Source organism: Panicum hallii, chromosome 5, assembly GCF_002211085.1.
Source record: "Panicum hallii strain FIL2 chromosome 5, PHallii_v3.1, whole genome shotgun sequence".
NCBI lineage: Eukaryota > Viridiplantae > Streptophyta > Magnoliopsida > Poales > Poaceae > Panicum > Panicum hallii.
The window spans coordinates 6,315,455-6,340,603 of NC_038046.1; the positions used below are offsets into that span (position 1 = coordinate 6,315,455).

The 25,149-nt window shown below is 52.1% G+C and overlaps 3 protein-coding genes across 4 annotated transcripts; 2 read left to right on the forward strand and 1 right to left on the reverse strand.

Annotated features, from left to right (window-relative positions):
• Window positions 1-4,263: 4,263 nt before the first annotated feature.
• LOC112894735 (RING-H2 finger protein ATL66-like) lies at window positions 4,264-5,233 on the forward strand. Its single transcript, XM_025962537.1, has one exon. The coding sequence runs from the start codon at window positions 4,469-4,471 to the stop codon at window positions 5,018-5,020; it is 552 nt and encodes a 183-aa protein (XP_025818322.1). The 5' UTR covers window positions 4,264-4,468; the 3' UTR covers window positions 5,021-5,233.
• Window positions 5,234-8,618: 3,385 nt separating this feature from the next.
• Window positions 8,619-14,280, reverse strand: LOC112893798 (protein trichome birefringence-like 28). The gene is made up of 5 exons (XM_025961295.1): window positions 13,238-14,280; window positions 12,954-13,125; window positions 12,387-12,586; window positions 12,140-12,295; window positions 8,619-9,284 (listed from the first exon to the last, which is right to left on the reverse strand). The coding sequence occupies exons 1-5, from the start codon at window positions 13,912-13,914 to the stop codon at window positions 8,915-8,917; spliced, it is 1,575 nt and encodes a 524-aa protein (XP_025817080.1). The 5' UTR covers window positions 13,915-14,280; the 3' UTR covers window positions 8,619-8,914.
• A 6,985-nt stretch (window positions 14,281-21,265) lies between these two features.
• On the forward strand, window positions 21,266-23,284 carry LOC112893799 (gibberellin 2-beta-dioxygenase 6). 2 transcript variants are annotated; one of them, XM_025961297.1, is made up of 2 exons: window positions 21,266-22,227; window positions 22,729-23,284. In XM_025961297.1, exons 1-2 carry the CDS (start codon window positions 21,358-21,360, stop codon window positions 23,101-23,103), a joined length of 1,245 nt encoding a protein of 414 aa, XP_025817082.1. In that variant the 5' UTR covers window positions 21,266-21,357; the 3' UTR covers window positions 23,104-23,284. The 2 variants fall into 2 exon arrangements, with proteins under 2 accessions (XP_025817082.1, XP_025817083.1); XM_025961298.1 differs by having other exon boundaries at window positions 22,783-23,284.
• The last annotated feature ends 1,865 nt before the right edge of the window (window positions 23,285-25,149 follow it).

Consider the following 25,149-nt stretch of genomic DNA (forward strand, 5'->3'; position numbering starts at 1 on the left):
TCGTCCTTCTAATAAAAATATTACTTGCTAGTTTCCTGTTTTCTTTGATCCCTTTCTTCAGATTTTACAAAGGAGAACTCCACCGTACCATCGACGTCATATATCAAATATTGTCGCAAAAAAATCGTTTAGAAAATATATCGTTGCAAGTAAAAATATCATTACCTTCATGAGGATGCAAAAGAATCATACTGCCTCTCTATCCAAAACATATGCTGTTTTATACTTCATCACCAGAATTAATGGTGTGTGCCTGCCCCTGCTTCAATCTCATTGACTGTTGAAGAATTAAGAAGAGTACGTAGTCTATGCAAGTCATGAGACATAAAACCAATCCAATTATTGGGTGAAATAAAGAAGCAATGCAACTAAGAGACTCAAAATAGGATAGCGTGATTATATAAACTGTCTTGAAAGAGCGACTTTATTCATGACGATGGAGCTTCGAAAGCTAAAACAGGTTATTATATATATTTTGGATCCGAGTGAGTATCAAACAAGGGAGACGAGATCTTCATTTTTCCGGTTAACTAAAATTTAGTGTTGTCTAATGTCCATTTATTTCTAAGTGATCTGTTATCTAAGCTGCGTTTTAAGCCTATCGAAGTTTCAGTATGAGTGCTGTATGTACGAGTAGCTCACTAGCTATATTACCGTTCATGCCACTGTTATCCACATAATAGATAATAATATCTCGAGTGCGCAGATTATAACACATTATTCAACACTAATATGGCTCCACATGTTGTAAGTGTATTGTTAGACGTTCATTCATCCGTATTGAAATGCAATATAGAGTAACTACTGCTCCCAAAATTTATTTGACACTACATTTTTTAAACGGACTGGCAGACGATCTACCCGTTATATTAAAACCCCGGAAGAGCTCGATGGGCCAAAGTACAGAAGCGAAAAAAGACCAGAAAAAGGGAGGAAGCAAAGCTTTTGTTTCTCCTTGTCAATTTTCCCTATCGTATAAACAAAATACTAGCATAATTAGGGCTCATCTGGTAGGTCTTCAGGTTCGTAGAAACGATCCGGATTCTTCTTGGATACATTGCTCTGGTGATTCTCCATCACTTTTGTATAGACGTTTGGCAGGGATTCTAGAGTCGTATCTTAAAGGAAAATGAGCAAGAAGGGATCCGACCTTGTAGTGTTACAAAAGAGAACCATTTCAGGTGACTCAAGAAATGTTTCAACTTCTAGCATGCTTGGAAGGGATTCTCGAGAATCTAAAACATAAGTATAACTTGGAGCCCGTTTGGCTAGGCTCCTCCTGAGAGGCTACTCTGGCTCCTCTATTTTTTTTATAAAAACGGCTGCTCATACAAAACATTTTATATTGCTCGTCAGGAGGAGCCGGAGCCTGTTCCGGTAGAAATCATGCCAAACATGACCTGGCGGCGGTGCAAACTCTCGCCTGCCGGTCGGAGGGTGTGGGCTCCAAGCACGGTGCCCAAGTGTACGCGCTAGATGATCCCCGCAGGCCGCATCCGCGTGCAGTGCTCGGACTGTGTGAGAATAAAGGCTTCGCTTCCTTGATGAGGACGGCGACGTCCATCCACCCGTGCGATATATTTGTTGTGATCAGAGCCAAAGATTTTGGCAGAACCGGCGCTATGTTAGGGCGCGGCAGACGTGATGTTTTAGGGCGTTTAAAATATATATGCCATGGCAAACACATTACACATATATAGCTAGGTTAGCAGCTATTCCTAATTTCATATATATTCATGTCTGCCCGCCTCGGTTGGCGAGACCTTCAGCTACCTGCAGCAGCAGTGCCCTGCGGCTGTGCCCGGTGAGCCAGCTCTCGCTTGCAGAGTTGCAGGTTCCTTGGCAGCGCACGGGCTGCCTGTGCCGTGCCGCTGGCTCTGTGCCGGGGCCGGCCGCAGCAGGGGGGCCGGCCGGAGTGGCCGGTGGACGGTCTTATTGGCTGGGTGAGACAATAAACTTTGGCCACGACATTCACCGCGCGACTGAAAAAACATTGTATGTCGGAAAAAAACTTATTTATCTCCGGCGACAAATGGAAATTGATATTCATCTCTCAGAAATAATGGAAAAGATATCGGCTTAAGTTATTCACTCATTAGCGCATCAGTTAAGGGCTGATCAATGGGAGGTGCCAGAGGAAGGGAGTTCCCCATCCTGTGGGCGCACAATGGATGATCTCCTGAGCTCTCTTGAAGTTTTGTCCATGGATGAAAAGGGAAGAGGAGAAAATGAAGAGGAGAAGCGGAAGAGGGAAAGAGAGAGAGGAAGAGAGGGGTTGATGAGGCCCCCTCCTCCTTCCTTCCCTCATCTTGCACCGAAACCTCTACAATCACCACACTTGTATCAGAGTAGAATAGCATCTTTAGATGAACATACATACTCCATTCATGTAAATAACCTGAATAATCAAAATAGAGTTGTACTTGGTTCTTGCCTCAAATCAAGTGTTTATTGTCTCAGTGACTACTTACCCATCCCAAAAGGAATGCAATCTAATTTTTATCCTAAATCAGGCAATATATATATATATATATATATATGAAAAATTCATTCTACATGCACTTGTAGCTACTCTCACGTATGTATCTCATGATGTAGGATGTATCTGACCCAACGAAGAGCATGTATATGAAGTATTTGATCATATATATATATATATATATATATATATATATATATATATCTGTCTTAAGTTTGACTAATTTTAATAGAGTACGGAATCAACATTTCTAACACCAAATAAATATCTTCATATTCATCTTGAAATATATTTTCATAGTATATATTTAGTGTTATATATACATTTTGATAATATTTTTATAAACTTGATCAAACCTAAATACTTTGATTTAGAATAAAACTAGAATTCCATTGTTTTTTATGGTCTGTCCCGACAGGTGTGAAGCACACGCATGCGCGCTGTGTTTAGTTCATGAGCACACTATCCTGGCTCGGGTCTTGAAAAAGGAATCCCGTGAACATGGATCTCAGTGGAGGCACAGATTTGGCGTTTCTCCTGGGTCTAGCCGCCGCGCTGCTCAGGTGGTGCACGAGCGCTAGGCCTGGCAGGCTGGCACGTTGTTTTTTTTTCTTAGGACCGACCATGCTGCCACCATTGCTTCCCTGTGGGACAGAAAACGATGGCATGATCGGCATGAAGACCTCAGGGTGAACCATACAGGTGCCGAAGAATATGAATATGTGCCCTGCACAAACCGATGATCACAATGATGCTGCCAGGTGGGTAACCGCACGGAAAGCCGTTGGATCCGGCTGTGAACATGTGCTGTTCATGACGATCCACGGCCGACCCGTGGCTCATCGTTGCTTTACCACGGCAGGGAACAGCAGCTGCGTGCCCCCTTTGTTGCATCCTCCATCGGTGCCTAGCAGTTTGGCAGGCCAGTGCCCTGTTGTGATCAGCAGGTCCTTTACCTACCCAACCTATTCATCATGCTGGCATGCTGCACTGCATCATTCCTGTTTTAACACTGTGGCAGTTACCATCAGCCTCATCAGAAAGGTCCCTTTCAGTATTCCCCTACCTGTTCTGATCCAGACCAGAGTGTTCGAGGTAAAACCCCATGTGCCTTGTTACAAGATAAGGATCATCGCATGGAGATAAGTTCGTGCGAAGTGCTCTTTAAATACTACTGCTTGAGAACGTTCGTGCGAAGTACAGTCTGCTCCCACTTAGTTTACTGATATACTAAGTGTGATTCTTTCAGAACTTTCCAGACGCCGGCAGGGGCAGCATCCATAGGTAGGCGACCAACCTTCCATCAGGTCAATGCGCTTCTGAAGAAACGTCGCGGTTTATGCTGATAACGACCACACTTTCTTCAACTGCTAGTGGCAAATTCAGACCGTGCTTGGGCCCGACTTTCAGTACCTCGCCAGGGAATTGAGCAGCAGCATCAATCAGATTAACACGATCTAACAGGGCCGCCCTTTTCAAACAAGAAAGCTAAAGAAAGAAAATTCCGATGCTTCCATAAGTGCCATAGTGACCGGCAAATCACACGCAGCTGCAAATTGTGCAATTGCATCAAGAGAGCAACTGGTCGGCTAGTCCGGTAGGTAACATGCATAGAATCTCTATCCTTTTGTGTCCCACTCTACATGAACACGACCGACCCAGCAGTCGTTAGCACGTTTCCTGGCCAGGAGCGTTCGTCAAACCTTTACAACGAGACGGAATTTAGCAGACGGTCACGGCAAATCGCCTGCCGAAAAAGTTTAGAACCACCTCGATCCCTCACACCCGCCCGGGCCGCCCATTTGAAGCGCGCGCTGGGACCCGAGGCCGCTCGCCGCCCAGCCCACAGAAGCAACGCGACGCCGAGTCGCCGACGCGAGGCGACGCGAGCACCCTTTCTTTTTTTTTGTTCAGGTCCGCTCAAGAGCGAGCGACGAGAGAAACTGACGGCCGCGGCAGTTTCCAGGCGCCGGGAGCGAGAGCCGCCGCATGGCAGCGCAGGAGGCGCTGCGGTGGCGCTACGGCGACGTGGACGACGGCAACTTCGCCGTGCGCGGCCGCGGGGTGCTGGTGCTCGTGGCGCTCTTCGGCGTCCTCGTCTGCTTCGTCGCCGTCTGCCTCTACCTCCGCTGGGCGTGCCACCGCTACAACGACCGCCGCGACTCCGCGGACGTGCTGCCGAGGTGGTACACCGCGTCGTCGGCCTCCTCCGCGGCGCAGCCGGCCGCCGCCTCATCGGTGGCCGCCGGCCTCGACGACGCCGCGATCGCGGGCCTGCCCGTGACGCCGTACCTGCCCGCGGCAGGCGGCGCGGCGGACGACGCGGCGCAGTGCTGCCCCATCTGCCTCGGCGAGCTCGCTGAGGGCGACAAGGTGAAGGCGCTGCCGGTGTGCGGGCACGGCTTCCACCCGGAATGCGTGGACGCGTGGCTGCGGGCCCGGGCGAGCTGCCCTCTGTGCCGGGCCTCCCTTCTCGCGGCCGCGGCAACCACCAAACCACCAGGCGACGACGTCGGCGTCGGAGGCGAAGCTGCCGTCTGATAATTCCTCGCGGCAACCGTGCGCGGAGCAGCACGAGCGCGCCCGGTGCCGTTCAGGCCGGCCGCATTCCGTCGCGCCGGCCGGTCGTGTTCAGGCCGCCGGCGGTGGAAGCTTTCATCTGTGTACGGCACTGTAAAAATCTCGCGACGTGGCGTTTTGCCCACTTCATTTTTCGCAGAAACGAAACAAAGTTGCGTCCTTCCGTGGCCGTTCCAGGATCGAGATCTCGGCCGATGCGATGACGTTCTGTAGTTACATGCCACCATCTCGGAGGTGAGCGCTGCCATTGCTGCGGCGACACGTTCGCTTTCGGTTGCAGAGGAGGCCAAGAGGAGGTCGAACGCGGTGTTTCGATGCAGCACACGCTCCGTGGCCGCCGTACGACGGATGCGGCACACCTGCTGCTGCAGGATCGGTCGCTACACCGGTCCAAGATTACCTGGCCGTCGTTCTGGAGCTCTCGGCTAGTCGGTTTGTCCAGCTGGCCTGCGTTTGATTGAGCTCACGTGAGTTCTGCCATGATGATTTGGATTTTGTAGGTCAGCGGAACAGCATGTTTTTTTTAATAAAGGCTCAGCGCTGCCGCGGATCATATAAGGAGGAGATCAGATGGACAGCATGAGCGTTGCGTTTTGGGGAGAACCGCGGGCCTGCGCTGTTGCAGATAAAGGGTCTCTTTGGGACTGCTTTACTTCACCAAATTTGACTTCGCTTTGCGAAACTGTAGCCAAACACCCTCAGCTTCACCAGCTCAGCTTCACCAAAAAACGTGAAGTTAGCTCCAACTTCACGAAATCCATGAAGCGGCCAAAAGGATACTTCACGAGTAGTCATTTTGAACTCTCTCGTGAAGTTGGGGGAAAATTACCCACCAATACCACTGATTACACACCTGAAACGTTTTTCTTTCTATCGTCTATCCCACCCGCGCCCCCCACCATCTTCCTCCCTCTGTCTGCTCCCATCCCTCTGTTTCCTCCCATCCCTCAAAACCTGCCGGCCATGTCCACCGGCGGGGGCCGGCCACGGCGCGGGGGGCGTGGCCGGCCACGGCGCGGGGGGCGCGGCGGGCGCGGGAAGCGCGGCTGGCAGGGGCGTGGGGTTCCACGGCGTGGGGGGTGCGGCTGGCCACGGCGCGGGGGGCGCGGGCGGGAGCGGCTGGCAGGTGCGGCGCGGGCGGCGCGGCTGGCAGGGGCGGCGCGGGCGGGCGCGGCTGGCGGGGGCGGGCGCGGGCCACGTGGCCCAGGGCGCGGCGGTCGCGGGAGGAAGCAGGGGCGGCGCGGGAGGAATGTACATCGTAAATGAAATCATCTCATATATTGTTCAAGGGCATAAGAGACTTTTCCAATCCAAATCTCTTTTTTCTAAAGCTGAAGTTGGTCTGCTAGCCAAACACTTTCAAAAACTCTGCAACTTCAAAGCTGAGCTACTCTGCTGTGAAGTTCATGAAGCTGAGCTGCGATTTGTGAAGCAGAGCAGTCCCAGACAGGCCCAAAAGTTTTTTAAAAAGTTGAAGCGATGTTAGTGATGTGTTCTGCTTTGGGCTTGTACTGCTTAACGGCCCGGAAATTGAAATCCAATGTGGGCCGAAGCAACAATAAATTTGTGTCCAGCCCAGTAACTGAGAAAATAGTAAAGCAGGCTACGGACGCGTTAGTTTTGAAATTTCCATGTGACCCAAATCTTGACAGGTCGCTGGGATCTCGCTCGCTCCCACCACTAGGCGGATTCCTTTTTTTCAAACCAAAAAGAAAAATACCAAAACCTCCAGGGTCAGGGACTCCAGATTCGTAAATTTCCGGCCATGGAAAGCAAGTTCCAGGGTTGAGCAAGGACAGATCCTGAGAACAGACTCTGCCCCTGCTGCAACTTTGGGCGGCTCGATGTGGGCAACCGCAAAAAGAAGGGTACCAATTCAAATATCTCTGGCCCCTCTCGATAAGTTGCCGTCAAAAACACGCCCCAGGGCGAAGGCAAATTCACAGCAGAAAGTCAGAAACGGAACAGCAGAGCCCTCCGCCCTTCCGCCAGAACTCAATTTCTTTTTTTTAAAAAAAAAGCGCGAGAAAAACAGATCTCAGTTTCAGAAACCGGAATCGCCAGGAACTAGCTCGTTGAAGGGACGACGTCACGACGGCACCGGATGGCCGGAGGAACACAAAAACGAAACGCATCGAACCATGGAGATGGAGAAACGGCGCCGGAGGGCTCGTCTGCAGCAAGATTTGGGAGGTTTTTGCAGCACATCAGGGCTTTTATAGAGCGGCGGGCGGCGGCGGCGCGGGGAAGCCGCGATGCGGCGCGTGCGCTAGGTTTACTGATTGAATTGTGCGTGATTCCTGACGCCAGTGCGGACTGGGCTTATCATTTTGAGACGCACGCTTGTATTTTTAGGAAATGAGCCCAGCCCATGCGTCCTAAGCGCGTTCCTTCTTTTTTTGCGTTACAGGCCTTCCTAATTTTTTTACGGCCCACTGTGAACTAGTAACTGGCCTTCTTTTTAGCTTTTGTGAATCTTGACATAGCAACATATATAGAAGGAACCTGGTCATTTTTTCTTACGGATTAAGATAGGCGTCTAGTAGACTCGAGTTGAAGGCCTTGTTATGTTGGAAAGGGGTTGGCAGTGAACATAGTTCAATTCCCCCACTCCCTCTCGATCCATGGATATCTACGTCAAACCAAACATGGCCTAAATATGAGCAAGGCTTAGTCCTTGGCATCAGCAACATACTTGCATACACGCTACTTGCTACCATAATAATAGAACGAAAGGAGGCTTTCTAGGCGTGCTGCTGCTGCTCCATATAAGCTGCGCTCCAGAACTACCAGAATAATTGTTTTGATCAATTTAATCTTCTAACTGTGCCTTAGTGCTTCTGACCTAGTAGCATTCCGTTCAGTCTTTGTACACGGCAGATCAGGAGTTCAGGACCGTGACCCCTGTCCGGCTTATTACGACATTGACGAATTCTGAATCGCTGATCTGCTGAAGAACGAGTATTCAGCATTCAGTAGTCAGTGCTTTGTAGGGTGGTTAGCCGCCACTGAAAGTACACGCTACGTCCCCTGATATCAAATTTCAGCAGCACTTCTCGAGCTAACGTTTACTCGTTTTCTTTCTCCAAGAAAGATCATGCTACGTCCATCTTTTCTCCCTCGCGTCAGTACCGCACTTCTCTGACACCTGTCGGTCAATCACAGGTCCAACTCTGCAGGACAAAGGGAGATACGGCAGCCCTTGAACGCCAAAAAGCAGCTCAGATCTTGTCCGGATCGATCTACAGTAGTCCGTCCGGACCATCAATGGCGCACGCTCATGCCCACGTCCCTCAAGCTCAAGCTGGTGCCTATTCCTCGTTCTCTCGTCGACGTCCGCTAGCCTTTTTCCAGGTGGAACATGGCGCTGTACAGCGAGAGAATCAGACAAGACGATCACCTAAAAGATCCTCCAACTCCCTTCACCTTTCGATCTGCCTCCCATGTAAAGCCTGACGAAAGAGTGCGCGTCGACAAGACAAACCACACAAACCTGCGCGCGGAGAGGCCCCCCACGAGGGCACGACTCTGCCCGCCGGTGGACGCACGCGAGTGTCCGTTTCCATGTAAACCATTTCTGTTGGTCTCTTTCACTTCAGCTTTTCTTTTTCCCCCTGTAATGTACAGTTCGTTGATCTGGGGTGATTAGCCTCACAGCCCATTTTTTACAGTCTCTTTTCACTTAACCTACCACCCCTAAAGAAATAAAGCCATCTTTCGACAGGTGAAGAAGAAGGCAAGAGAGAGTGTGAAGAAAAGGAGGAGAAAAATTCTTTTCAGAACCGATGGTGTCGTATAACCAGCCGCCATCCATGCCAGCCCAAGCCTATGAATCGAATTGGTAACCTGAAGGTTTTAGCTAAACTGGATTGCTGGCCGGGACATTATCCGGGTGTAGAGCACGAGGTTCCAGATGTCGGGCACGCCGGGGAGGCACCAGTGGATGCAGTCGGCGTAGGTGCCGGGGTCGGCCTGCTCCTCCGGCCCCAGCACCTTCCCCTGCCGGATGGTGTGCACCGAGGTGTGCCCGTCCTTGCGCCGCTCCGACATGGTGGTGATGTCCACGAAGGTGATGGGCACCCGGGGCGACGCCGCGCGGGAGACGTTCTTCGCCTCGTGGAACATGTCCCAGTCCATGCCCAGCCACAGCGGGCCGTGCCAGTCCAGCAGCGGCATCGTCTCCTTGGCGCACCGGATCCCGTCAGGGTTACCCCACACCTGCGGGCTGTTCCGAACACACAAGAAAAGGAAAGCAAATCCGTCAGTTTGAGTTCGCCAAAATTTGTAAAAATTTGCTTAGAATTCACGGCACAATAACATAGCGAGGGTAAAAGGAGTGAACTAGTAGGAATGTTGATTACGAATTTGTACGCGTAGCGTGTACGTTGGGTTGCCAAATACGTGCATTGTGCAGGATGGTACGTCGTTTGTAAGTGCTCTGTGGTTGGGCGAGCGTCAACAGTGTCTTTCGACGTGACATCCCTCCAACAACTCCAGGCTAGGTAAGTGCTCCGTCCTTGGACGCAATCACGACAGAAACACGCTACAATTTCGATGCAGCTAGGCACGCCAAAAGCCTCGTCCTTGTTACTGAGCTTTCCACCTCAAGGGCAAAGCTTTAGCTGCTAAAATCTCCGCAGACTGCAGCCGGCCAGTGACAACACGCAATGACTTGCAGGGGCGGATCCGCGCCCCTACCCCGGTACAACCAATGGAGCCCCCTAAAATTCCTCCAACAATTTTCAACCATGAATAAAGAGGAGGAAGAAGAAAAAGAGAGGAGGGAGGAAGAAGAGGAGGAAAATAACCACCCCCTAAATTCACATCCTAAATTCACCACTGGTGACTTGTTCATTCATCCACTAGATCTGAATCTTTGGACAGTCCTTCTGGCTATCTACTCCATACTGCCTTCTTGCATAAAACAAACCACCAAAGAGGAAGAATCTTCCGGCTTAAAAAAGGTTAAAATAGTCGGCCAATTCAAAGTGGTTTGCTTCACGGAACCTAAACATCTATCAGCTTCCTGATAGGTCACCCTCTATCTTTTTATTTTCTTCCAGGAAGCTTTAGGTGAGCTTTCGTAAGGCGTCATCCGTGGGGGGCAGCTAAGCCAGATCATTGTCAGTGCATTGTCAGTGGCGATAGGTAACCAACGCAAACCTTCCGTTTGACCCAACTAGTAGCCGAGCCACGTTTGGCCATTCGGTTGTCAGCGTGATGAAGCCAATAATTCATCACGGACAGTTCCTATGCAGACTCTAATATTAGTATTAGTATAAACTGGAGTAGCTTGATAGTTGATATAGGGAGATGCCCATTCGATATACCTGGATCCGAATAGTTTAGAACTCTGGAGCTGACTCTTGAGAGAAGATTGAGCTTTGAGCCTGAGCTACGCAACTAGAAAAAGCAAAGCGTCAGGTGCAAGTAGGATTATCGTCAGATGAGGAGACTTTCATCCACCTTCCAGTCTTCAGGCCCCAACGTGACCACAGGCAGGTTTGATAACCAGACCGGCTTAAAAACTGCTCTCTGTGAGATCCTAAAATTCCGGCCACTGGATAAGAAAGCAGCATCTCAGAAATTCAGAACGGCGCACCAACCGGCGACACTCGCCGCCGGTCGTCGGCGCGATTCATCACGGATCGCGGCTGCCGCCGCCGCCGCCGGCGAAGCGGGAATCGACCTGGAAGCTTCGGCGCCTCAGATCCGTGCGAATAATTCGATCGCCCATGTGATCGGACAGGTACGCGCAAGCACAAACAGGTCGCACCCTGTAGCTCTCCCGCGACGGTACTCCCACCAGCACTAGTAGTATAATTTCCTTCCGATTGCAGCATGCCTGGACAGCGAGCGGAATACAATACAGTACCCCCGTACTATTCGGCCGATAGGGGACACCCCCGTTTGATTGGACTTTAATGGACCAGCTGGTCAGTTTCGTGACGCAAGTCTCTTGACCCCCCCGTAAAGTTCTTGGAGAACTGGGAAGAGAGGACGGTGCCGATCCAAGTAATAACGTCTAAAAAGTCGCGGTCGCCGTCTGTGATCGTGCCAAAAGGTTACGCTGCTGGTGAAGTCTACATGCGACAGCAGATGTCTAGTGCCACCGTGCTCCTCCTTGGGATCGGTAATACTCTACAGTGCTGACCCACTCTGAAGCTCGATGCGATCGTCCCTGGTGCCACTCCCGCGTGGCCGTGTGCCTCTAGATTAAAGCTACACAAAATCAGATCTATACTTCTATCCTGGCATGGTGTGCTATCATACACGTAGAATATTACGCACGAAACGTCAAACCATCGGTGTAAACCAAATCTGGTTTACAAGCCAGCTGCTACTATTGTACGCGCCGTGCCAGGACAACGCCCGATCGAGATTCCACGCGCCACGCCATCAATCATCGATGGCTGCGCTGCTGCTGCTGCTGCTGCTGATGGCGTCGCGTCAGGCGCACTGTTCGCGAGCTACGTTTACGTTCCTCGCGCCGAGCCCGGGCGGAGCAGCTAGCTAGCGATTTGCACAGAAATGGCCGAACAGGCTCGCGCGGCCACCGCCGCACGGGCACCTACGGGCTAGCTAGTGGCCAGGCGCGAGCCCCGGGTGGGCCCCATGCCCCCGGGTTCTGACATTTCAAACTCCCAGGGATAACGACCGCCCTGGCCGGACGCGGCGGGCCCTTTCCCTCGACATGGACTTGTCAGACGGGGCCGTTCCGCCCACGGGAACCGACCGCGCCAGTCGGCCCGGCGGCGCCCACTCCGCCACCAAACCGTGCAGGATCTGGTCAGGCTCGCTCGCCTCTCCGGCGGGCAGGGGCGGCAGGGTGACCGAGCCGTGTACCGTGCCATCCCGCCACGGGCGCGCGTCCATGTACCTTTTCGTCCCCACACGCGTCGGGACGTTAAGAGGTTGTAGGAGTTACAGCGAGCCAGCGGTACGTTTCTGAACTGTTGGGCAGTTGCGCGCGTGCGCTGTGTAGTAGGTCGGGCGTGGGGGAGCTGTACTGTGGAACGGGACGCAATTATTGAATACCACGCGAGAGGATGGCTAAGCTAGTGGAGGAGGAGGCGGTACCTGAGGTGGAGAGGGGACATGCTCATGAAGAAGACGGACGTGCGCGCCGGGTCGACGTTCTCGTTCACCCACCTCGCCCACGTCGTCAGCACCTTGCGGTACGCCTCGATGCGCACCACCTCGTCGTGCTCCTCCCAGCTCTGCCCGCCCGGCCTCCTGCGAGCGATCGCACGCACGTCAGCGGGTGGTGCACCGCGCGGCGCGCACAGTACATAGATAGTAGCATCCAGCCACCGAGGGCACGTACATGACTTTCATGTTGAGCGTGTTCATCCACCAGATGTAGGTGTTGAAGACGAGGTAGTCGACGCCGCGCCAGTTCTCGGCGTGCGCCGCGATCGTGTCCGCCTTGATGATCCGGTCCTGGATGCTGTGGATCTTGGGGTCGTCCGAGTTCGACTCCACCAGGAACGGCGCCCAGTAGAACTCCACCGTCGCGTTGAACGCCTGCACGCACGCACCAAACGTTGTTCAATCAGTTCGGGCTGGCCCAGTTCAGTTTTCTTTTTTCCTTTTCAACGATCGAGGAGATACTGTAATATAATTCTCTGGTTGGTTAGTTAGTTTCGTCCACGAACAAGACCGGCGGCCGGGTCAGAAACGGCCCGTGTCCAGGAAGGTTGTTGCACCTAGCCGTCACCTACGACAGGCACGTCACGGTTTGAAAAACCGGTGCGTGGAAACTGGAGCGCAGTGTATATCCCGCAGGCCGTAGGGCAGCCGTGGGGCCCCGCTAGTACCAGCTGGCGACGGTTGCCCTCGGCGGCACGAACCCTAAAGGCAGAAAGGAGGACGGGGACGGCGGCGTACGCACCCAGGCGTGGAAGACGACGCGCTGGCCCTCCCAGCTGACGTACTTCTTCCCCGGCGGGCTCGCCGACTGCAGCAGGCACACCATGGACTCCCACTGGTTCCGGTTCAGCGAGTCCCCCACGAACATGAACCGCTTCCCCCGGAGCCTCTCCATGAACAGCTTCGCGTCGAACCTGCGGTGGAATCGATGGAATAAAGCCTCGCCGTTAATGCATGCGCGCCCAGGCCCAGCCAGCCGTCTCTGTCCGACCGGTGAATTCGGCTGCCCGCGGGCTCGCGACGTACCTGGGCATGGAGCAGTGCTTGGGCTGCCACCGCCACTTCTGGTAGGTGTCGTCGCGGCGGCCGTTCTTCATGCACGTCACCTGCGACGTCAGGAACTGGCACTCGTCCTCCCGGTACAGCGGGTAGCTCGTGTTGTCGAACACCCACCGGCCCTTGGACAGGTCGCACGTCTCCGGCACGCCAAGCGCCGGCGGCACCACCGTCTTCCTCGCCGCGCGCTGCCGCCTCGCCTTCTTCGGCTTCTTGCCGGCCTTCTTCTTGATCTTGGCATCGACCTTCTTCTGCGGCGTCTCGACCGCCGGCGCCGGCTCCGCCGTCACCGCGTGCTGCTTCGGCTTCTCCTGGTCGCCGCGGTGCAGCACGGCGGCGGGCTTCTCCGAGGATGAGATGTCCCGGCGGGGCACCACCACGACCTTCTGCCGGCCGGCCGAGGCCACGTCCGCTGCTGGCACCGCTGGCGCGGGCACGCTCGCGAGCGGCTCGTACGTGAGCGACCGGATGTCCTCGCCGTACATGACGATGACGCAGAGGACGAAGAAGACGCTCGCCACGTAGACCGGCAGCCGCCCGCCCCTGCGCAGCGACGCCACGGCGTGCTTCCCGCCGAACGCGTCGGCCCCGGCGCCCGCGCCCGCGCCCGCGAGCGACGACGACTTGCGCCGCCCCACGAAGTTCATGGCGCCCGCCCGCCCGCCCGCCCGCACCTCGATCGCTACCCACACCTAGGCACCTAGCTAGCTCTTCTCCCCTCTCCCGATCTCCCCGCGGTGCGCGCCGCCCGGCTAGTTCGCGCGCTTGGACCGATCGAGCAGAAAGCTGGGGAGGGATCGAGCTGGCTCAGGGAAGCCGGCGCTTGGGGTCTTTATGGATTGGCGAGCCCGGGCGGGGAGAGTCAGCACAGGGGGCTGCGGATTTGGTGAGGGGACGCCATCTCCTCCTATATCCTGATGCTTCCCTCCCCCTTCTCTTCTTCCCCGGCGCCAGGGCGTTGAACGAGCAAGCAAGCGGGATCGATTGGATGGGTGATGCCGGGAAAGGACTCGTTTTTATTCCTTGACAAATTCCTAGTCGCCGCGACCTGGCCAGACGAGGCGAGGCATGGACAAACGTGGTACAGCACGTCACCAGCGTATCTGGACTTGTTTAATTCCAATCACAGTACTTCTTCGTGCACACAGCACCGTGTTAATTAAAGTAGGAATTTAATTGTGTACACACTTGTAAACATTATTGATGAGCATCATCTGCTTGTATGGTAACTCATTCGCGTTAAATTTAAAAAAAAACTGCAAAAGTTAATTTCGACGATGAGCTAGTGGCAGATGATGCCCGTATGGTTCACCGATTTATCTATCTTCGTGAGGTCAACGAGGTAAGTAGATGGTACATGGACAGGCTGATGATTCTTGAATCATGTTTTTTTTTGAAAAACCTTCTTGAATCATGATGATGGTGTCGATGATGAGATGGTCAGAGCAACATGCACACGCCTCTTTTTTCGAAGGTAGGAAAACATGCACACGCACCACATGTAAACATGGGGTGTTTGAGAGAGGAGCAGCCGCGAGTTTTTGATCTCTCCCGCTGTCTCCGACTCTTGCTTCGTCTGGTAGATAGAATAATGCGTGCCACTCCAGCTAACGTTCTGTACTCCTACTACGTGCTAGCGCACGCCGGGCTAACGACCGGTCTGAGACTTCTGGAAACGAAGTAGTTGCGCCGATGTGACGATGATTTCTGCGCAGGGCGGGGATGCAGGACGTGGCGGCGGCGGATCCGGATCGCTGTTCCTGATTCGTGTAGCTAGGGATCGTCAGTTGAGGAAAGGAAAAGATAGTTTTCAGAGCAAGCGTTTCCCACGTGTACGTTCTGGATGAGCAGAGCTTTAGTCTAGTACAGTGCGCACTGTTGTTGTTGTTTTTTTTTGTGAAGGAATGTCAAATTGTCGCACGGAAGTACAGACGGCATCCTATCACTACGGATGGCCTGGAAATTGTTGAATTGTTATTGTTGCTTCATATATAGCCCCTTTCTTTTCCCGCCACATCAAGAGGCTATCACAAATTGTGACACTGGAGGTATAAAATCTGGTACACACGGTACATTTTTTTTTTATACCTAGATACGAAAGTCCAAGTTATAATTTTGGTACCACATGGTACATCTTGATGGACCATAAAAGGATTTATTCGTTCACTATAAAAGCACCATGCAGTACATATAGTTTACATAGATGGTAAAAGGGAAGATGTGTACCTCACCATCATTCTTTACCCCATGATCATGCATCCACCACCACCTAGTTCACTTCAGTTCCGCTTATATGGCCACGGAAGCACTCCGTTTGAAGAAGAAAGGTCACACCGGCAGTTGGTATTTCAGCCGCTTCAGCTTTTGAACGCACCATTATGCTTCGCTCCACGACATTTTTGCCGCAAAGGTATTGCCCATGAGTCACAAGAGACGACGGAATGACAGAATTGCTGGCGGTTCCCCTCTGCTCTGTCGCTTCTATTATGAGACGTCCGCTACCACCAAGTGCCAATTAAGCCTGAAAGAGGGGGCCGCTCCCCAAATCATGCAACGGTGCGTGCACTAGTATATTCTGCGAGCAGTCGTGCTCCCTATGTGCCAATAATCCCCATTCTGACCCTGTCTTCCTCAGGAGACGTGTTCGCTCGCCAGGCCTGAAACCCGGGGCGTGCTTCAGCAAGACACCACGCCCGCGGAGCGCCGCCATTGGCTCGGCGCGCGACCAGCTCGCGATTACTTCGCGGGGCGGGCTTGCGTTGCGATGCGAAAGGAGGCGAACGGTAAGAGAAGCCCATCAGAATTTGCGAGGAAACAGCAGGCAGCAAGCGGCGTACATTCATTCGCGGCTCGCTCGTGCGACGTTTCTGAAGTCGGACTGCGCGGGTACGGCATCCTTTTCGACAGCAAGGCGCCACCAAGAGCCCCCCATGGCGGCGTCGCTTCGGCTGTGGCGCCGGAGAAAAGGATGGAAGCGGCGTTGCCCTGCCCGGCGGCAGCCCCCCGCCGAGCACGCATTATTTCTCCTCTGTGCTCTGTGCTGTGCTTCTCTCCATTCGTCTTCGTCTGCGGTTTCTGGTGGACTGATTGGTTGGTGTCCATGTCCATCATTCATCCACTCTCTCCTTGTTCAGTAAGACAGTAACGGACCGGAACGGGAAATCTGCAGCACCACCACAGGTAGCTGATGGAACACTCTGAACCGACCAGAAACGAAGGGAGCCCGCTACTGGGAGTTTCCACGCCCCTGGGTTTCCTAGTCTCATTGGACCAGCAACGCCTCGGGGATCTAGCGCCATGATTGGCACCTAAACTCTTGTCAAATCCCATTGGCTGCCCGCACAGTACCAAGCAACAGCGTCGCATGCCACTCAGTCGCCACGCTCGCGAATGTCCTCCTGCGCTCCTACTACATCATCACCTTGTGCTCGGGGCCTCCTGTGACCCCCAAATTGCCATTATTTTTTTGGCGGTTTACGGAAGCTGTCTGGCCACCTACCAGATGATTATTACCGCGTCGTCCAAAATCCTCCCTGCTAAAAACAGCGACGTCCCTGCAACGGCCGCGCTGCTTTATTTGGATTCAGAGGATCGCGCGTGCCTTGGACACCCGGCCTGCCTGCAGATTGTTTGGTTTCGGTTGTTCATTTGGGGTCTGCGGAGTTGGTTGGCACGGCCCCCAAATCGGAGAGAGACTGCTGCAGCAGACGCCACTGCACAAGTGGAATCCTGAGGAATCTCCATTGCTTCCCTTCCAGCCTTCCTTTCCCCGTCTCGTTTTTTTCTCTCTCTCTGGTTGGAGTTTTAACCTGAACGTCATGTTTAGGTTCTTTTTCCCGGAACAATGTCGTGTTTATGATTCGAGAGCGATTTGCGATTGTTTACAGACCAAGGGGCAGTAGTGGACGACAATATCAAAGAGCACAATTCGTACGTGCAGGCTTGTCTCCGCTGCCAATCGAGCGTCGGAACAAATTGCTCAGTCAGGAAGATTCCGCACAACGCGGCAGGACTTTGCAACCTTCCTTTACGCCGAACAACTTGGGATCTTCTTTGTGTTTTAGAATGCGCCATGAAGATGTAGGCATGTAGCCATCACGAACACGAAAGGCAGAGGCTGATGAGGCCGGCAGACCACGAGCACGCGACGATTTGACCGGTTGGACGGACGCGTCTGGAGCCTGGCGGATACTCGCGCCCGTTGCTGTCCCGGGTGAAGAACTGAAGACTGATCGCGCTTCCTGCCTCAGCTGGCGACACGGCCGCCTCCGTCCGTCGCCGTGCGGCCGGCCGGAGAGCGCAGCCGTGGGCCACGGAGCATGCCTATGATTATTGATTAAGGCTTGTCAACCGCCCGAGCATGCAATAGTAGACGGGTTGTCGCCTCAGTTTCAGCGCCGGGGATGGCCGACTCGCCTGTCCCTTGCGCCGCTCTGGGCGGACACGGCGGCTGCGTAGGTTCGCGGTGGGGAGGGGGAGGGCAGGCCTGCGGCTGGTCCGTCGCCCGTTGGTGCGCCGTGGCGGGTGCTGGCTCCGTGCCCGGCTTGGTACTTGGTTTGCCCGTGAAGTTCGGGTCTGTAGTCGCGATCACGCCCATGCCGCCATGCGTGTGCCTGGGCCCTGCCTGGGTCACCGAACATGAAAATTACTAAGGATGTGTTCGTTTCCTGAGGTCTAAAGTTTAGAGGGGTCATATCAAAAAGAATCTTGTCATTTAGAAGTATTAAATAAAATCTAATTACAAAACTAATTGCAGAACTCCAGGGCTAATTCGCGAGACGAATCTAATAAGGTATATTAGTCCATGATTAGCGGACGATTACTGTAGCATCACTGTGGTAAATTATGGATTAATTAGGCTCATTAAATTTGTCTCGCGAATTAGCACCCATCTGTGCAAAAAGTTTTGTAATTAGATTTTATTTAATACTTCTAAATGACAAGATTCTCTTTGATGTGATGGGTCTAAAATTTAGAGGGCAGGAAACGAACACTCTCTAAGGCTGCCTTTAGATGTCGATATTGGACCTTGGAATTGGGAATTGGTATTGGATACCTCCAGTACCTGCTCTTTAGATGGTTTGGAATTTGGAACTCAAAACCAATCTCAATACCAACCGGTATTCACCGCACCTACAATCCGTCGCCCGTAATATCGACCTTGCCCCTCGGTTTTGCGAGAAATTTGCCTCGCCCTCGAAAAGAAGCAGCCGTACCTCCTCCGCTCTACCAACGAAGCTCGCCGGCAGCGGCGTCCCTTCTCTTCTTCCTCACTGGCATCATCGCCCCCTTCCCCTTCTTCCTTGCCAGCAACGGCTTCTCTTCTTTCTTGCCGGCGGTGGCGCTCCCTTCCCCTTCTTCCTTGCCAGCAGCGGCGCCCCCATTCCCTTCTTCCTCGAGCGGATCCGGCAGGACCGAGGCGCGCCGCTCCCTCCCATGCCTCCCTCCTTCGTGCGAGCCGCGTGCGCTCTCCCCCTGCCTCCATCCTCCGCCGAGCCGAGCCACGCCACCCCCCTCCCCTCTGTTTGTCGGCGAGATGCGCCGCCCCTCCCTGCCTCCGTCCACCGGTGGGACGCGCCGCCCCTCTGTCTCCCTCTACCGGCAGGATGTGCCGCCCCTCTCCTACCTCCGTCCACGGCGTGGCGAGCCGCACTCCATGGCCTCTCCCATGTCTGGGAATCTCCATCTCCCACCTCTCATCTCCATGGACGGCGCGATGAGCTTGGCTCGGTAGATGGTCGGACGGTGGAGAAGAGGTACATGACTAAAATTTCATTTCATCCTTCTGCACATCTAAGGAATTGAATTGGGATGTTTTGAAGGATTCCGAAAGGCAATGCATAGTTATCCAAACAACAAAATTCAAATTGTGGTTCAATGCAATGCCATAGCTAATTTGATATTGAAACCAATTCAATATCAAGGTCTCCAGTATTGACATCCAAACGCAGCCCAAGCGTTTCGCAGGCTAGGTATAGGAATAGGAAGGAAAGGTGGGTACGGAGATAAAAGCATTCACCGGTTTTGCCTGAGTGAAGCCGGGGCAACAACCGTGCGCGCCATGCTGCCGTTTGCCAGCCCTTCACTGCTTGCTGATGCATCAACTTTGCCGTTTTTAGCGATAACTTTTCCTGTGAGCCCCACCACGGACGAGTCACGGGCTCCAGGTTGCAATGCCGAATTTCCCATGAATTTCAAATGAGGAAAAGGGGGGACGCGATTAAACAGTATGGAACAGCATCACAAATGGATTAGGAATAGGAAACAGGGTTCCATCAGTGTTGCTTGATGGCAACCGCACTGCAATTCTGCAAGCATCGCCTTGATCCCTCGAGTGCCTAACTCAAGCTTGGACCGTGCATCCCTTGGTCCTGAATTCGGCTTCCCGACCCAACAACAACAAACTGTGGTGGGAATGTGTGTTTGGACCCCCAATACATCAGTTGGGCCTTGGTGCTACTGGTATATTTCTTCTCGGGCCTCATTCCTTCCTAACGAAATTTCAGCCTATCGTAATTGTAAGTTATTGCTGCATGATCATATTTTTTGAAAAGAACTGCATGATCATATATATGCTCTTTTTTTAACGAGGAATCATATATATACTCCGATACCTGAATAATTGTACCTCTCGCTTCTTCTTCTTTTTTTTGAACTTAATTCTTTTTTTTTTGCATGACAACTCTGGTGACCACAAGTATTAAGATACTTGCAGACCGTCGACTCCGACCTAACACACGAGGACACAATTATTTTTCTGACGAGCTGGAGTTCCACATCGCTAGAGGCAAAGCTTGTTTCCTGGGAGATGTTTCAGGTGCCGGAGCCGGTTTTCTTGTCTTCCCTCTGCCATTCCTTTCAACACGAAGCTGGCAAATCCCTCGCGATCGCGACCGGCTACGCGATTCTGAAAAGATCGCACATCTAATCACGCAAAGGACACTCGCAAACCTTTTCTTTTCCTTCGAATAATAAAGCACTCGATACTAGTAGTACATGACTGAATCACTGAACACGATTCTGACAAGGCACTAAAGTTGACATGCCGCTGCACACGTTTCCATATTTTGAGCACCCCTGCATCTGCATGCCCACAGAAAGTACTTTGTTTCATCAGAAAACGCGAAAGGCGAGCCTCCGGCCCTGTGATGGAATTTTGAGCTGCATGTTCAGATGCCGGACCTGCTTTCTCTGCATCTCTGTGCCCACCATCTTCGGCATCTGCGACTCTGCGAGTGCCATGTCCATGTCCTAACCCCCACAGGAGAGTAATTTAACCGAGAGACGCCAGAGGCAGACAAGTTTTGCCGTGTCAAGATGGCACTGGCACGTACGGTACCGTAGGCGGTAGACCGGAACGTGCAAAGTCCAACTCAGCAAGGCAGCAATTTTCCTCGCCTCGTGCGCTGTCCGATTCAACGGAAGCACCTGCGTGGCGTTCCAGCTGGTCGAATGTTGATGGATGGAGCAATGATTCCGACACAGATGGTTTAGAGGCTAGAGCAAGTATTTTCTCAAAAAAAAAACAGAGAGAGAAGTGATTCGCTTAGCAAGCTAATCCTCCTTCCCCCCTATTTTTGCCCTAGTAATGTGAGCCAGGAAATGCGACTAGATCAGTCCCTCACGGCAGCTTAACTGCTTAAGGATGAAGTAATCAGTGAGGTCAAGTGTTGACGGCTCACGCATTTATTTCTCTCAATCACGAATGTATTCAGATATTTTACACATTGCCGAAGAAAGCAGCTCTTGTTGAAATATTAGTATGCAAAAGAAAAAAACAAAGCAGCAGAATTCAGTGATTTGAGGGGAGTTGTTGAGGAGCCCTGTAAGCCGTGCTCCGGCCCACCTGCCAGCTTCACGGGTCCACCAGGTCGCTGGCTCACCGCAATCCGCAAAAGTGGCCCACCACCGGGCCAACAGCTGGGCCCACAGAACCAGATCAACACGACTCACATAAAGGCCGCCGCCTCCTTCCCACGCTGCAAACGGCGCCCAACAAACCAGCACACGCGTTTCCCAATTCCCACCAAAAGCACCTCCTCTGTTTCGCTGATTGCCTGCGCTGCGACCCCGCCGCTCCGGCCGTCTCCATGGCCTCCTCCTCCTCCACCGCCGCCGCCGCCACAGCCACCGCCATGTCTAGGACCGCCTCCGGAGGGAGCGCGCTTCCGGGCCCTCCGCCGCCAACGCCGTCGAACCACCACGCGGGGCCGTCCTCCGCGGCCGCTGGGGGCACGGACGCCGCGCTCTCTGCTTTCCTGCACCGCCTGCTCCTCTCCTCCCCGGCTCCGCAGCTCCGGTCGCCGCTCGCCGCTCGGTCGCGGGCGTCGCCCTCGCTCCCGCCTCTCGTCTCGCTCGAGGCCCCCGACCACCGCGCCTTCCGCGACGCCGCCGACGTGGGCTACTTCCACCTCACCGGCCACGGCCTCCCTTCCGAGCTACCGTCCTCCGCGCTCGCCCAGCTCTCCCAAATCGACGCGTCCTCGCGACGGGAGTCGAATCTTCGCGCGCTCGGATTCTCCGAGGAGGAGGAAGAGGAGGAGCAGGACCCGGACGGCGCCGCCGATGACCACGCCGTGGTGTTCGACGCCTGCGAGGGGGACATGGACGCGCTCCCGGCTGCGGCGGAGTACGCGCGGCGGATGAGGGACGTGGGCATGCGGGTGGTGGCGCTGCTGTCCGGGTACCCTGACGCGGGATTCCGGGAGGAGCCGTTCGCGGAGGGGAGGAGGAAGGCGAGGTGCCTCGTGTGGGCTTCCAAGGTTTCCACCGGCGATACTGCTCCTCCGGCCGCAGGGAAGGCGAAGGCGTACCCGTACGTCGTGGGCCTTCACTGCCAATGGGAGGCGTCCGGGAAGGAAGCGGCACCGGCGAGCTGGGTGATGAACGACGGCGGCGAGTGGGTGGCAGTTGGCGCCCGCGACGGCGCGCTCCTTGTCACCATCGGCGACATTGCTCAGGTACTTGCGTGCAAATCTCTCAGTTTGACTAATGCGAAAATCATAGGATATCCAATGAACATTCCAACTGAAATTTGCAATAGAATCTTAAGAAAAAAAATAATAGAAGAGATTACATAAGCACTGTTGCTATTCTTGTTGGTTTGGTCAAAATTTAGATGCCAGTTTAGTGCTCTGGTACACGCTAGAGGTTTTTAGTGCTACTGCAACAGAACGTACAAAAACCAGACTCAGACACGGAGAGCATCCATTTTGTTTATGCAACGGCATCAATTGCTAAAGCAGGTTGCGCATCAGCGATTCAGGATCGCCGCTCAATTTTAGTTTTTGACCCGGTTAAGAAATCAGGCCCCATGTCTGCATCAGCTGGTATATCACTCACTGATCACCGCTCAGTTTGGCGCACTTAGACACATAAATTAGTCAAACGTCCCCGCTTTTCAAACGCAAAAGCGACCATCATGTATCATATCAGCTATTTTTCCAATCTTCACTCTTCAGGCAGCAGTAGCACTCATCTTTTGTTGCCATGATTCCTTTTGGCTCGCGTGCCAGGTGTGGAGCAATGGCAAGTTGAAGAAAGTGAGAGGGATGGCTCGCCCCACCTCCGCACCCATGGACACGCAGCATGACGAGACTGACCGCTTGTCGCTGACGGTCCTCATCACTCTGTCTCTGGACAACATCATCTCGCCCTTGGTCCCGCTCTCCAATGCCGCCGGAGAAGGCGAAGACGACCGCGACGACGAGGCATATGGTGCCGGAGCCGACGGAGATGGATGGAGGTTTCACTCTTTCCTGCTGGAGGACTATGCGTGGAGGGTGTATCACCAGCGGCTTCAGTTCAAGGATCCATTGGTCCGGTACCGGATATGAAATTGCCAGGGTGATCTGTAGCTTTGTTTTTTTCGTTGGTGTGCCATGTACACTCATGTGTGACTTTGTGTTGTGATCTACTGTTTGGCTTTGGAGTGGTTTGAGCACGAGTACACGACATGAGCAAGGAATTGCCTGACTTGATGATTTTAACTGAGAAACTCATCGTCGCATTACTTTCTTTTTTCTCTGTCTCACCTTATCTCTATATTTCGTATCTGCCTGCAACAACCCAACTGTGCCTGTAGAAGCCTTGGAGAAATGAAAAATGTAAATGGACGAAGCGGTTAAATAAAAATGAATCGGTGCTGAATTTAACTGCTTAGAGCTTGTGGTTCCAGACTTCGAACTAGAAATATACAGACACTGCAGGAAAGAAAATGATGTGGCCCGGCAGTAATCCTGACGAAGAGATTGATCCCCAATTTAACACTGTGAATAAGCTATCTGTGAGCATTGACATCACAAATGTGCGCCTCTCAAATGCTCCCGGTGATTTCATTTTTTTCTTCTACACTGCTTTATTTCGATCACTACTGATGTATAGACTCTGTATTCTATCTGTGTCCCTTTTTGGCATGGGAGACAAGGTTAGGAGACATGTCAAATTTAAGGTAGGATTTCATGCCACAAATTCTACTAATATTTAATTACTTCTCAGGGAAGTAAACATGACATCATCCATATGCCCTACTGCTCTCTTTACTATCCAACTTGGCGCTTATTTACTTTTAGCTCAAAATTATATAAGATTAGAGACCGCCCTTAATTATAAAGACTAAAATTTAAGATTCTTTACCACATGTACCCTTTGTTCTTTCCCAGAGGATTTGCACGACAAACAACTTTGTACTTGTTCCGAGGATTATCTCACCACATCGAGTTTCTAACCCTGGGATGCAATACAACAAACCTTAAAAACCTGACCATTGATATAAGGCTCCATTTGGATCATTTCATTTTGAAGAATTGAAATCTACTTAATAGAATAGGCTATTTATCTTAAAATATGATATTCCACAACTTTCCAAAGTGTATATATATATAAAAGCTTATCTTAAATTTATAGGAATGAGAGATGAAAATTGATTGTATAGATGCTCATGTTATGTTTATAATGTACAACTTATAACATACTCTTCGACTCGCTTCCTATAGCAGAAGTGCAGTACATATGTATTTGTGTTATATGACCAACAATAATATACAAATATATTTCACATACAACTATATTAGCTTAATTAATTTATATCTAAATTATGATTATTAGAATGGAATTCCTTCCAATGATCCAAATAGGGTCTAAGGAAGATGCTCCTTCAGTGCCAAGAGATATGCAGCTCTGCTCGCCCTAACATCAACTTTAAAACTCAATGTGCCCAACATCAACTTCAAATTCATTGTGTGGCCGCGGATAGGCACCCTGTAATTAGGCATCGGAAATGTCATGCAATATTTAAAATATTGCCTAGCACCAGGATGACGGAGGAATGCTCATTCTCCTGCACTAGCTGTAGCTGCTGCATGGTTCAGTTTCTCTACCAATCCTCGAGAGGTGGAGCCGTTGTTTTTGCTTGTCCCAGTTGCTATTGTTTGCGACAAAATTGACCTTTTTGCTTTCTTTTTACTTTTACTACGCTGATGAATTCAAACTGCAGCAGTAGAACATTTAGGTGATTATTTGTAGGAAAAAAAATCTTTTTACCTCCTAAACTTAGGACGAATTTATGTTTTCTCTCTGGACAATGAAATCGTCTGCCTGGACTCCTCGGACTCGCGGTACCGGACACATGACCTCCCTAACTGGTTTCTCTCGGTGGGGTTTCTCCTTTTCTTTTATGTTTAACTGAATTTTTAAAAATTATAGTAAATAAAAAAAGCATAAAATAATAAATCCAATTTTGTTAGACTCCACGTGAGTAGATCTATGCAATGAACATGTGATATGATATAACTTAGTAAAACAATTTTGTTGTACTTTTAGATATATAATTTTCTATAATTAATTCATATCTACAGTTCGTGGTCCAATTATGATAAAATTTT

Excerpts from the sequence above, each read along its gene's own strand:
- LOC112893799 (XM_025961297.1), top strand. The coding sequence starts at position 21,358 with ATGGCCTCCTCCTCCTCCACCGCCGCCGCCGCCACAGCCACCGCCATG. Across the intron at positions 22,228-22,728 it reads CCATCGGCGACATTGCTCAG|GCAGCAGTAGCACTCATCTT; the intron begins GTACTTGCGTGC and ends TTCACTCTTCAG.
- LOC112894735 (XM_025962537.1), top strand. The coding sequence starts at position 4,469 with ATGGCAGCGCAGGAGGCGCTGCGGTGGCGCTACGGCGACGTGGACGAC.
- LOC112893798 (XM_025961295.1), bottom strand. The coding sequence starts at position 13,914 with ATGAACTTCGTGGGGCGGCGCAAGTCGTCGTCGCTCGCGGGCGCGGGC. Across the intron at positions 12,587-12,953 it reads GCGTCGTCTTCCACGCCTGG|GCGTTCAACGCGACGGTGGA; the intron begins GTGCGTACGCCG and ends GCGTGCGTGCAG. Across the intron at positions 9,285-12,139 it reads ATGTCCCCTCTCCACCTCAG|CCCGCAGGTGTGGGGTAACC; the intron begins GTACCGCCTCCT and ends TGTTCGGAACAG.